The 12,072-nt window shown below is 36.9% G+C and overlaps 3 protein-coding genes across 3 annotated transcripts; 1 reads left to right on the top strand and 2 right to left on the bottom strand.

The window, feature by feature from the left end:
* Positions 1 to 1,273: 1,273 nt before the first annotated feature.
* Positions 1,274 to 2,154, bottom strand: LOC113779080. Its single transcript, XM_027324518.1, has 2 exons — positions 2,026 to 2,154; positions 1,274 to 1,924 (listed from the first exon to the last, which is right to left on the bottom strand). The coding sequence occupies exons 1-2, from the start codon at positions 2,146 to 2,148 to the stop codon at positions 1,313 to 1,315; spliced, it is 735 nt and encodes a 244-aa protein (XP_027180319.1). The 5' UTR covers positions 2,149 to 2,154; the 3' UTR covers positions 1,274 to 1,312.
* A 1,902-nt stretch (positions 2,155 to 4,056) lies between these two features.
* LOC113780278 (ankyrin repeat domain-containing protein 65-like) lies at positions 4,057 to 4,484 on the bottom strand. Its single transcript, XM_027326092.1, has 2 exons — positions 4,155 to 4,484; positions 4,057 to 4,098 (listed from the first exon to the last, which is right to left on the bottom strand). The coding sequence occupies exons 1-2, from the start codon at positions 4,482 to 4,484 to the stop codon at positions 4,057 to 4,059; spliced, it is 372 nt and encodes a 123-aa protein (XP_027181893.1).
* Positions 4,485 to 7,202: 2,718 nt separating this feature from the next.
* Positions 7,203 to 7,673, top strand: LOC113780277. The gene is made up of 2 exons (XM_027326091.1): positions 7,203 to 7,393; positions 7,514 to 7,673. Exons 1-2 carry the CDS (start codon positions 7,203 to 7,205, stop codon positions 7,671 to 7,673), a joined length of 351 nt encoding a protein of 116 aa, XP_027181892.1.
* Positions 7,674 to 12,072: the final 4,399 nt, after the last annotated feature.

Raw genomic sequence — 12,072 nt, 5'->3', positions numbered from 1 at the left:
TATTTTGAATTCAAATAAAATAAATTACAAATTCTTTAAATAAATTTTCAGTTACAAATTGAAACATTTAAATGTGTAACTTATGGGATTTATGCCTTGCTTTTTAACTTATGTAATGATTAGGTTTTATGAAATCATTTAGTAATTTTTTCCGTTATACAATGAATCTAGACTTTTCAATTTGTAACTGAAATATGAGGTGTTAATTCCTATTAATGTTGGTATTTTAATATTCCAAATTTCTTAGCCTATATATAAGGCATCTATCAACCAAACCAAATATATAATTTGCTATCTCTATACTACCTTCTATTTTTCCTCCACTACTATAAGAGTTTATAGGGCAAAGAACAGTGTTAGTGTGAGGTTTCTGTCTTGCTCCAATAGTGTAGATTGGAGTAGACTACAATGTATCCTGGAGTAGATTGGCTGGGCTGTTGTATCTTGGAGGCGACGTGTTGAGACCTACTACACCGGAGGATACTTCGTAGGGGCGCGAATCGTCTTAAAGAGAGCGACTTGGTCCGCGCCTCAACCCATGCCAAATTAACATTTTTATGGTACAAATTATTTGCATTTTTAATGCAATATTGAGGTATGAATTTTGGTTAATTTATTTGTTAAAATTTATTAGAGAAATTATTATTACTTATATGATTTATTTTGGTCTAGAACCAACAGAATCAAATTTCATATCCTTGTTTCTAAATTACAAGTTTGAAGGTTATTTTATGCGCGCTTATGCAAATTGTTATTGTTTTCAGATCCTGGCTATGCTGGTGCAATATCTCTAAAGGCATGCACTCTCTTTAGTTACAGTTGCAATTCTTTCTACTTTTTTTTTCCTAGTTCGACCGGTCAGATTTAATATGTTCCATACTCCAACTAAATAAGGGCCGGGCACTCTCTTTAGTGATTTTGACAAGTGTACTCTTTCCATTATTGTTTGGGAAAGGAAGAAGAAAGAAATAAAAAATGTGGGCCAAGAGTTGGTTAGTTATCTTGTGCTTTCATTGAGATGTTGAAAGTCTAACCCAATTTCAGTACCAAGAAAAAGTGCAGCATTTAGTTCGTGTATCATTTTATCTCTCAGAGCCCGACGAACCTTTAATCATTTAACTTGAGTTGATCAAAGCGGTGGTTTGCAACGTAATTCTGAGTTTGGAGGGCTTAATTGAGACGTAATCACTTTCTATGGAGTGCCAAATCAAAATTCTCCTAAATAAATAGATGGCAAGCAAAAGTTTTTTTACAAACTTGCTCAAATCTTTTCAGTCTGCACGAAATTAACATGAATAAACAAGTGCAGTGCTTAAGATTCTTGCCCTCTATAAGAAAGTGAATAACGAATCAGATAATACATATAGTCGAATATCACATATGATGTTTCCAGGAGCACAAGGGCCACCATACCAAATATAAAGAAGAGCAGCACGAGGGGTCTGAAGTTGGTAATCACGACTTTCAGCACTATTAATGCTTGGCAACATGCTGTGATTGTGAAGCCCGCGGAGTAGAAGATGGAAATAACGTCGAGCACATAGTAGAAGGGCAGGGAAACATAAAAATCCTCAGTTTCAAATCGCATAAAGATAATCACAAGCAGAGTTCCCATGGTGAACAGAGAGGAGAACAGCCCTCCAGCTAAGTAGTACATCAACAAGCTGAATTCCCAGCGCCGCTTCTTAAGAAAAATGGGCTCTCCACTCTCTTGATCGAAACCTCCAGGTACAGTAAAAATTGCAGCAAAGTTTATGGTACCAATGAGGACAGACACAATCAACACAGTGTTGGCCAGTTCTCTCACAGTTTTCTCAGCCTTTTCGCGTACACTTGCATGGTTCGTCTCGAATACTTGTTCTACTGTCTTCCCCTCAGAATTTTGTAGTTGCCAGAGATATGGATAACAGTCATACTGCACTCGCTGTGGAGACAAAGCTCTATTATAAGTTGCTAATGGTCCTGAGGAGAAAATTAAACAATATACAACAGGCAATGCAATATTGGTAAATTTTAATTTGTTACCTTAAACCAGAGGACATCCCACATCATTTGGTGCATAAATCCATGGGGGGTGCTGGGAGGGGATCCCAGGCTTGCTGCGAGATGTATAATGCTATTTCCTTTATAATCAATAGCACTTAGCATCCTATCCTTGTGAATGCCACTAGTCATCAAGTAGTCGTACAATAACCATTTTTTCTCCTCCACTGCAATTTGCAGTATATTCCTTCCTTTCTCATCGACGGTACACACAGCTTCAGGGTAGACACTCAGGATTTCCTGAGCTACCTCAATGATGCCAAGTCTCGTTGTTTGTATTAGTGGATCTGGCATCCTATTTTTCTGTTCTGATGATATCCCAAACTGGCTGCCTTCAAGATCTTTGTCCTCTGTATGCACATAGTGGCTCCAATATTCTCTTCTGATTAACCTTTGTGCAAGCATTAGTGCAACTGCATGTCTTTGCTTTGCATCATCAATTTCTTTAAGCAAAGGATTACCTAGAGGGCAAATACATCAAATTGGATAAACCATTAATGAATAACTCCAATGTGCGCAGATTTGGTCAGGGAGATGCAGAAATAGTACTTCAAGATCCATTACATGTCCTAGGCTTTTTGTTCTTCTTAGCATCTGTTATTTTGGCACAAATCTTCTTGGTTCTTAAGAAGAAATACTTTGAGGAAGTTCAATTGGCAGTAATGAATTTCTAGACTTGCGATTGCTTGTTTATACTTTTTTCTACAACATGCCGATGAATAAAAGATGTGTGAAGTAAAAGGAAATTGAAGACAGCACGCAGGCCTAGCTGAATTGCACTTGAAAACAAAATTCTTACGTTGTTTAGGCATGAAAAAGAAACAAATTTACTCAAAGGAATAAGAGGTTCTTGTAACAACGAAGCTAGGCTAGACAAGACTATGCTTCAACTCTCAAAAAAAGAATTTGGGGAAACAAAATTTTATCAACATATTCTATCATCACTAGCATGAGAGCATATGGAGTAGATTACCCAAGATAAACTTGACAAAGCGAGATCTGTTCAATTTATGAATGGAAGCTGAATTGCTTGGTTCTTCAGCAATATGGACAGGTCGCAATTCCTTGTACAAGACTGGAATACCTGCCAGCAGCACAATGAACTGATAATATCACTCTTTCAAAATTCTGAGTGCATTTTAAGCCTGCTTCCTAGAAAAAAAAACCAGATGGCAGATAAAATGGTAGTTCAAATTGCATCTCCAAAGATCCCACAACCATTAAACACTAAATTGGATGATTTTTAACAAGGTTTCCAGGCTAAGCACAAAAGCATGTCCCCAGGACATACTACACTAACAATTAGTTGCAAACTTTTGTCTCCCAGTGTCGGAAGGAATAATCATATGCTTGGTAAGATCTTGATGGATTTCAAAACCATATCACATTCAACCGAATGATTATTGTCAATTTGCCTAATCAACTTGACGGGTAGGATACTTAAGTACTTAAAGAAATTTGAATGTCTCTTAAGACTGGGAAAAGTCTTATGTTGCAACACTTACAAGAATAGATTATAGGTCGGAGTATATGCAGAGGAATGAGGGACTTCCTCCCAAGATCTTTGAGCGTAAAGGCAGAACCACTCCGGAAGGACTCTGGTTTTGCAGCCAAAATATGTAAAGCAGTTTTTCCTTTTTCATTACGTTTGCCAGCAAGATCAGGATACGACTCCAATATGCCAATTGCCAAACCTGCTGATACAGTAGAGTGAAACATGTAGGAAGCAGTAAACTTGAAAAGGACTAACATATAATGCAACAACATCCCACATCATATTCGACCAGCATAGACCTAGACAAAAGATAAGATAGCATAATCTGATAAACTGAACAAACATTCGAATTCAGCCAAAAACTTGACTGCTTTTGCAGAGGCAATCAAAATTTTACTCGATAGAGAAGCTTACTGTAACATTCTCCAATTACAGCAGCATGAAGGATTGTGCATCCGTCATTCCTCCTCATCATACAATCACCAATATGCCATCCGTCATTCCTCCTCATCATACAATCACCGATATGCTTTTCCAGGAGTGAGAAAACTTCCTTTTTCCTACATGCCGCAGCCACAAAAAGAGGGGTTTCACCCAGTTTGTTGCTCTCAGACACTAAATCGTTTTCTGTCCTTAACATGATCTCTGCAACATCCTTGTGGCCAAATCTTGCAGCTTCATGCAATGCAGTGTCGCCGTTGACATTCTTTGCCTTCAGAGTTTCACTGGTCACAAGACCATCTTGGAGAAGTAATTCGAAGGCAGCCGCATTTCCGTGAATGGCCAGAAAATGGAGAACAGTATCACCACATTTAACAAGTGGTTTCACACTTTCTTCCTTCCAGAAACTGCGAAAGTTTTCTACTGACCGTCTTTTCCCCTCTAAGACTGCTCTAAAAGCAGCAGATCGATTGCTGCGATCATCGTTGATTCTTGAGCTTGCCATTTTGGATAGGTATAAAAAAAATTTCTTCTAGATTATTATGAGAGCGCTATATCAAGTAATCATCCATATATGTAGGCCCAAAAAATATTTTACAATGTAATAAGCCTCTCAGATCAAATATAAGCCACAAGACTTTCTTGACTATATATGAATGAGCAAAAGAAGAAAAAGACAAAATAAATCCCGAAACCCGAAAACATAATAGAAGAAACGGAACTCGGAGGTTTTTCTTACTAACACTCTAAATCTTTTCTCTCTCTTACATCGATAGATAAAAAATTATAGTCTTTATATAAACTAGCAAGTGTCAAAATCCCATTGGGATTCAAACTACCAAAACATACTAATAACAGGAAATCACAACTAAACAACAAAATAAGTAGTTTTCTAAATAAATAAATAAATCCTAAAAACACTTGATTTAATAATCCTACATTGCCTACTTTAAATCAATGTCTTCAAGCATCTTTTTTAACTTAAGAACCGCTCCACCTTCAGTGGTTTTGTAAAATATCCACCATTTGATCTTCACTATTGCAATAATTAATGGCAATCTTTTGATCTTGATCTAGTTTACAAATGAGGTGAAACTTGATATCAATGTGCTTGTTTCTTCCATGAAATACCAGATTCTTTAACAACTCAATTGCAGACTTGCTATCATAATAAATCTTGGTAGAACTAACTTGTTCATGTCGTAAAAAATCAAACATTCTTCTTAAACATAATGCCTGAGTAGCACTATATGCACTTGCCATATATCCCACTTCAGCTATGGATAATGCCACAACATGTTGTTTTTCTAGAAATCCATGAAAATACACCTTTGCCTAAATAAAAGGCATAACCTGACGTACTCCTTCTTTGAATCATATCACCAGCCCAATCACTGTCTGTAAAGCCAATAACACTAGAATTGTTAGCATATGCATAAAAGATACCATCAGATTGTGTACCTCTAATGTATCTTAAAATCCCTCTTAGCCGCCTCCCAATGTGATTGGCATAAAGATTCCATAAACCTATTAATTAACCTGTTGATCTTAATCCTTAGTTTTTTATGTTTACAAAACAAATGGATGATACTAATATCTCTTCAAGATATACTTTCAGTTATGAAGCAAATCAGATTTAAAGATCAAGTGCAATTGAAAGAAACAAAGGTTGCTGAAAGCTGTCGGACGCTTGTGAAGACAGGATCAGACGTCCGATAATCATTGCGCAACTTTGGATACATGAAGAACTCCATCACCGGACATCCAAAGGAAATAAGACATTTCCCCTATCTCACTGACCTCGATCGAATGCAAGCATTGGACATCCGATAGAATCCTTCAAACTCTTTGTTTGCTATCGGACAGAAATACCGGACGTTCGATAGGATCCTTCAAACTCGACGAAAGCTGCCGGACGCTCACAAAGACAATACCAGACGTCCGATAGAATTGAGATATTTCTTCTAACTCATTGTCTGCTTTCGGATGCAAGTACCGGACGTTCGCTAGAATTGAAAAAGATTTTTCAAACTCACTGCCTGCTGTCGGACGCATGCTTCGGATGTACCGGACGTCTGATACTCCCAACAACTAGTTGATTCTTCAGCTACTTTCTATCCGTTGGAAGTATTAATAAAGTACTTTCTTGGTCTCCTATAAATAGAGCATGATCAGAAATTTCAAATAATTTTTGCACACTGAAGATACAAAAGATCTAGAATAGTTTTAGTGAAAAAACACTCACCAAAAAAGATTTGTAGTTTTGGTGGTGTGAAATTCATTGTAAGTTTTTCATTTGTGAGTGAATACTTCAATAGTGTAACTCTGAGAGGGTTGTCATGAGGGATAGTAAAACTTCCTAACCTGACCGAGTGAAACTTGGGGCAAGAAGGAAGTGAACCTTCCTTTGTACACAAGATTGGTTGTATTTCACCAACTTGAAGAAACTTGTTTTGTAAATTGAACTTTGAGCTCAAGAGGAGTTTGGTAGTCAATTTGTTTGCAACTCTTCCCTTCTTATTTATTGATTATTATCTTGTGATTCTTAAATTGCATATCTCTTCTACTTCTCTCAAGTGATATTATTCCTTCATTAATTGATTCATTGTATGATCGTTTAGAAAAGAGGATGAATTTCATATTAAGCAAAAAAGTACCCATAATCTGAATAGTTTCTTAATCAACCTAATTCACCCCCTCTTAGGTTGTTTTCGATCCTTACAATTGGTATCAAAACTTGACCTCCTAGTGATTAAGCTCAAGCGATTTAGGAGTAAAGATGACAACCAACAATACCATGTTTTTTGAAGGACAACTTGTGATTGGGAAAAATGCACTTTTTATCCTCAAAGTTTGGACTGTTGACCAATTTCATCCTCAAAGGTTCACCTAAAACACATTTCATCCTCAAAGTTATGTAATTTTGGCCAATTAAGGACAATTGACGGGAAATAGAGAAATTGGCGTTAGACCCAACTGTTAACCCAACAAAAAATGGGTTAAACCGAATGGAGTCTTTTTTTAACAGAACAAAAATTGTTGCAACAGACCAAAACCAACATTCTTCTCCTTCTTCCCTCTGCCTTTCTGCAACCCCAAAATTTTTTTTTCCAAAAGCCAAACCTTACACCACCTTGAAGCAATCAAATACTAAATTTCTATATTTTCAAATTCACATAAAGAGAGTTGAGAAGTGACTAAGGGGGATAGAGGGCTTCCAACCATGGAAGATGTGATAGTGGAAGCCCTTCTATCTAATAAACGGGAAGCTCAAATTTTAGCTGCCAAAGAACTTGGTAAACTTGCAACCAAACTAAGACAGAAGTTAGCAGAAAGAGGGATCATTTCTCGGCTCGTTACGATGCTTCGTAAGCAAGTTTATGAAGCCACTGAAGCGGCACTCTGCTCTGCTTTGTCTAGCTTTTCACAATGAAAGGTATTGTTTGCATCAGTTAAAATTTGCAATTTTTGAAGTTGCATCCGAGGCATTGGCTGTAGAATTGTTCCCCATCTAATTTTGCTATGATTTTGCAGAAACAAGATCCGAATTGCAAATTCTGGTACCATACCAGTATTGCTGGAGATCATTCAATGCCAAAAAGAGTCATTGATTGACCTTGCAGCAGCAGCCCTCTTGGTTCTTTCTTCTTGCTTCGCTAACAAGTTAGCAATCGTAGCATCTGGGGCTGTCTGAATCCTGGTTGGATCTCTGAATTCCCAATTGGCAGAAGAACGCGGTTTCCAGAATCTGAGCGTGCAGGCTAAGCTCGATATCATATCCATATTTCACAATCTCTCCACCCATCCTCAGATAATCTCATCTATTGTTTTGGGGTGGAGGAGGAGGCGGTGGTTGGGGAAGTGAGAGTGGAAATGGTCAACATGCAAAGGATGGGAATGTGACTGATCACCATAACGGTACGAGTTCTGGAAGTAAATGGCAATCAGGTTGCGCACTATGGAGGTAGTGGAGGAGAAGGAGGGGGTGGAGGCAGTGGTGGTGGCGGTGGCAGTGGAGGTGGAGGTGGAGGCTGTGGAAGTGGTAGTGGTGGAGGGAGAGGTGGTGGAAGGAGGAAAAGGAAAGGAAAACATACATGCGGTAGAAGGAGAGGTAGTGGTGGCGGAGGTGCTGGCAGTGGTGGCGGTGGAGATGGACGTGGAGGTGCGGGTGGGGGTGCGGGTGGAGGAGGAGGCGGTGGTGGTGGAAATGGTGGAGGCCATGGTTGGGGAAGTGGGAGTGGTGGTGGTGGCGGCGGTAGTAGTGGAGGAGGAGGAGGAGGTGGTGGTGGTGGTGGAGGTGGTGGTGGTGGTAGAGAGGGTGAAAGAGACGGTTGGGGATGGGGAGGTGGAGGAGGAAGAAACCAAGGTGGGTGTTGGGGATGGGGATGTAGTGGAAATCAACCTCCACCAAGTAAATGAGCCCTTAAACTGGATTTGGCATTTGCAAGCGCCTAAGAAATCCAGAGATTGGGAAAAAAATTTTGGGGTTGCAAAAAGGCAGAGGGAAGAAGGAGAAGAATGTTGGTTTTCGTCCGTTGCAACATTTTTTGTTCCGTTAAAAAATGGCTCCATTCGGTTAAATCCATTTTTTGTTGGGTTTACAGTTGGGTCTAATACCAATTTCTTCATTTCTCGTCAATTGTCCTTAATTGGCCAAAATTACGTAACTTTGAGGATGAAATGTATTTTGGGTGAAATTTTGAGGATGAAATTAGTCAACAGCCCAAACTTTGAGGATGAAAAGTGTATTTTTCCCATTTGTGATTAGACCTCCAATGTTTAATGGGTCAAATTACGTGAGTTGGAAAGAAAGAATGATTATCTTTTTGCAATCAATTAATAATGAATTGTGGTTTATTGTTAGTGAAGGTCCATATAATACCTCTGTTATAGATGAAAATACTCATAGACCTAGACCAAAAACAAGAAATGAACTGACTACTGTGGATAGAATTCATCTCACCTTAAATGCAAAAGTTATGAATGTGTTATATAGTGCTTTAAACTCCAATGAATCTATTAGAGTTAAGGATTGTAAGTCAACTAAAGAAATTTGGGACAAATTGAGAGAAATTCATGAAGGTAGTGAGAATGTTAGAGAACAAAAGAAATCTATCTTGATTACTAAATATGAGTCGTTTAAGATGGAACCTCATGAAAATATTGATCAAATGTATTGTAGATTCAATGATCTTATTAAAAATTTAGAGGTTCTAGAAAAGGAATATACATTAGGAGAGAAAAATAGAAATATCTTGAATGCTCTGTCTAAAGATTGGGAAAGTAAAATGATTGCTATTGAAGAGGCAAGAGATCTGAATTGTATACCTATTGAATCTCTTGTAAATTCTCTAACATCTTATGAGTTGAAACTTAAGACCAAAGAACAGGAAGAAGAAGATGCGAAGGTAAAATGGAGCATTGCTCTAAAAGCATCTGAAGATGAAGATGATTCTGTTTCATTGGATGGAGAAGATTTGGATGTTGATGACAATGATCTTGCTCTCATCATATAAAGTTTCAGGAGAATCTTCAAGAAAAGGAGATTTAGAAGAGGAGGATCTAGCAATTCAGATTCTAATCAATTCAACAATGTAAGAAACAAAGGAAAGCATGAGACCAATAAAAAATAAGGTGACAAATGCTATGAATGCGGCCAACTTGGACACTACATGAGTGAGTGTCCAATGAAGAAGAGGAAAGCTGAAAGAAAATCAAGATTCAACAACTTCCAATTCACATAGAATGAGTGCAACTCCGACGGTGAAATTGAAGAAAAAGAAGAATCTGCTCGATTGGATTTTATGACTATTGAAAATAATGAGGTAACGACTTCTAACCTTCAATTTGAAAGTGATGCTGAAACTGATAATCATCTTGAATCTTTCATTAAAAAGTTACATGATAGTTTGAAAAAATCTTATACTAGAAACAAGGAATTAAAATACAAAATTAGTTTTCTTCTTCATGATAATACACGCTTTTTTCAAGAAAACAAGAAAAAAAAAAAAAGAAAAAAAAAAAACAAAGAAAAAAAAAAAAAAAAAAAAAAAAAAAACAAAACAAGAAACTGAAAACTGAAAATGATTTCTTGAAAAAGAATGAGATTGATTTATAAAATAAGCTTGATAGAAAAATAAGACTTTGTGAAATGTTCAAAAGGGAACAAAGTGATTTGAAAAGAAGAATGAATAATTTAAATGAGTTGCTCCAACATAAAAAATAAGACTGTTTTCAAAGGAATGAATCAAAGACTCATCTTAGCACTTATGAGAAGAAGTTAAATTCTGGTGCAAATAATTTTGCTGTTTATAAGAGAAGACAAGTGAAATTTATTAAACCTGTTTATGGAAATAACTCGTTGGTTATGTGTAATTTTTGTTGTAAAAAATGTCACATGAAAAGTAATTGCTATGTGAGAAAGAATATGAGAAGAAGTATAAAATGCATGTGGATAGTTAGACATGATGCTAACTCTCAAAAATCCAAAAATTAATCCGTACCAAATATTAGTTCTTAAACTCTTGAATTGGTGAATCTAGTGAACATCATTAAGGAATCTAAGTGGTTCATAGACAATGAATATTCAAGACACGTGACTAGTGATCCATCACAATTCATCAAATTCAAACCAAAGTCTAGTGGCAAAGTGACATTTGGAGATGACGTGTTTCTATCTCAAGACCATTGGAGCTTTTACATTTTGATTTGCTTGGTCCTACACAATTTGCTAACTTGGGTGGTAAGATATATTACTTAGTCGTTATTGATAATTATTCTAGATATACTTGGATGATTTTTCTTGCTCATAAAGATGATACTTTTAAAAAATTTCATTTCCCTATTTGTAAAAGTTCAAAATCTGCTTGGTTTAAATATTGTTAAAATTAGAAGTGTCAATTGTTCGGAATTCAAATATTATGACTTTCTAAAATTTTGTGATTACACTTTACACACTCTAGGGTCATTTACACTTCATATTAGGATGTATCTTTTGATGCTTCAAGTACTCTGTACTAATGGATCTTGGTTAACATTGATGGTTTCTAGTTGAATTGCTAATGTATTTTGATTGATATTTCTCTGTTTGGTACTTCTTTTGGTATTAATTCTCTATTTTTGGTTGATGATTGATGTTGGTATGTTGGTGATTGCTGAATTCTGGTATCATTTCTCTGTTTTTGATTGGTATTTTGGATTTTCTATTATGGCAACTACATTATGGATTATGATTGCTGGATTTTACTCTCATCTTATGATGACAAAAAGGGAGAAATGGATTCTATGTGAAAGGGGGAGTTTTTCTAAGATTATAAGTTTGGTTCTTAAAAATTTTTGATGCAATGAGTATGGGGGAGTTTATGCTCATATGCTCAATCTTTTTTTTTCTTCCATCCATTGTTTTGTCATCATCAAAAAGGGGAGAGAATGTTGATCTTAGTCCCTAACTTGTGATGTTTACAAAATAAATGGATGATACTAATATCTCTTCAAGATATACTTTCAGTTATGAAACAAATCAGATTCAAAGATCAAGTGCAATTGAAAGAAACAAAGGTTGCTGAAAGCTATCGGACGCTTGTGAAGACAGGATCGGACGTCCGATAATCATTGCGCAACTTCGGACGTATGAAGAACTCCATCACCGGACGTCCGAAGGAAATAATATATTCCCCCTAACTCACTGATCTCGATCAGACGCAAGCATTGGACGTCCGATAGAATCCTTCAAACTCTTTGTCCGCTATCGGACAGAAGTACCGGACGTCCGATAGGATCTTTCAAACTCGACGAAAGCTGTCGGACGCTCACAAAGACAATACCAGACGTCCGATAGAATTGAAATATTCATTCTAACTCATTGTCTGCTTTCGGACGCAAGCACTGGATGTCCGATAGAATTGAAGAAGATTTTTCAAACTCACTGCCTGCTGTCGGACGCATGCTTCGGATGTATCAGACGTCCGATACTCCCAACGGCTAGTTGACTTTTCAGCTACTTTCTATCCGTTGGAAGTATTAATGAAACACTTTCTTGGTCTCCTATAAATAAGCATGGTTAAAAACTTCAAATAACTTTTGCACACTGAAAA

The sequence above is a fragment of the Coffea eugenioides genome, chromosome 8, assembly GCF_003713205.1.
Source record: "Coffea eugenioides isolate CCC68of chromosome 8, Ceug_1.0, whole genome shotgun sequence".
In the NCBI taxonomy this organism is placed as follows: Eukaryota; Viridiplantae; Streptophyta; class Magnoliopsida; order Gentianales; family Rubiaceae; genus Coffea; species Coffea eugenioides.
The sequence above is the reverse complement of the archived record's forward strand: the minus strand, read 5'-3'. Positions and strand labels throughout refer to the sequence as shown.

What these genes read in the sequence shown, in the direction of transcription:
- LOC113780277 (XM_027326091.1), top strand. Translation starts at nt 7,203, where the DNA reads ATGGAAGATGTGATAGTGGAAGCCCTTCTATCTAATAAACGGGAAGCT. An exon ending in GCGGCACTCTGCTCTGCTTT is followed by an intron (nt 7,394 to 7,513) that starts GTCTAGCTTTTC and finishes ATGATTTTGCAG; the next exon opens with AAACAAGATCCGAATTGCAA.
- LOC113779080 (XM_027324518.1), bottom strand. Translation starts at nt 2,148, where the DNA reads ATGCTAAGTGCTATTGATTATAAAGGAAATAGCATTATACATCTCGCA. An exon ending in GGGATGTCCTCTGGTTTAAG is followed by an intron (nt 1,925 to 2,025) that starts GTAACAAATTAA and finishes TTGTCTCCACAG; the next exon opens with CGAGTGCAGTATGACTGTTA.
- LOC113780278 (XM_027326092.1), bottom strand. Translation starts at nt 4,484, where the DNA reads ATGGCAAGCTCAAGAATCAACGATGATCGCAGCAATCGATCTGCTGCT. An exon ending in TAAGGACAGAAAACGATTTA is followed by an intron (nt 4,099 to 4,154) that starts GTGTCTGAGAGC and finishes TGCGGCATGTAG; the next exon opens with GAAAAAGGAAGTTTTCTCAC.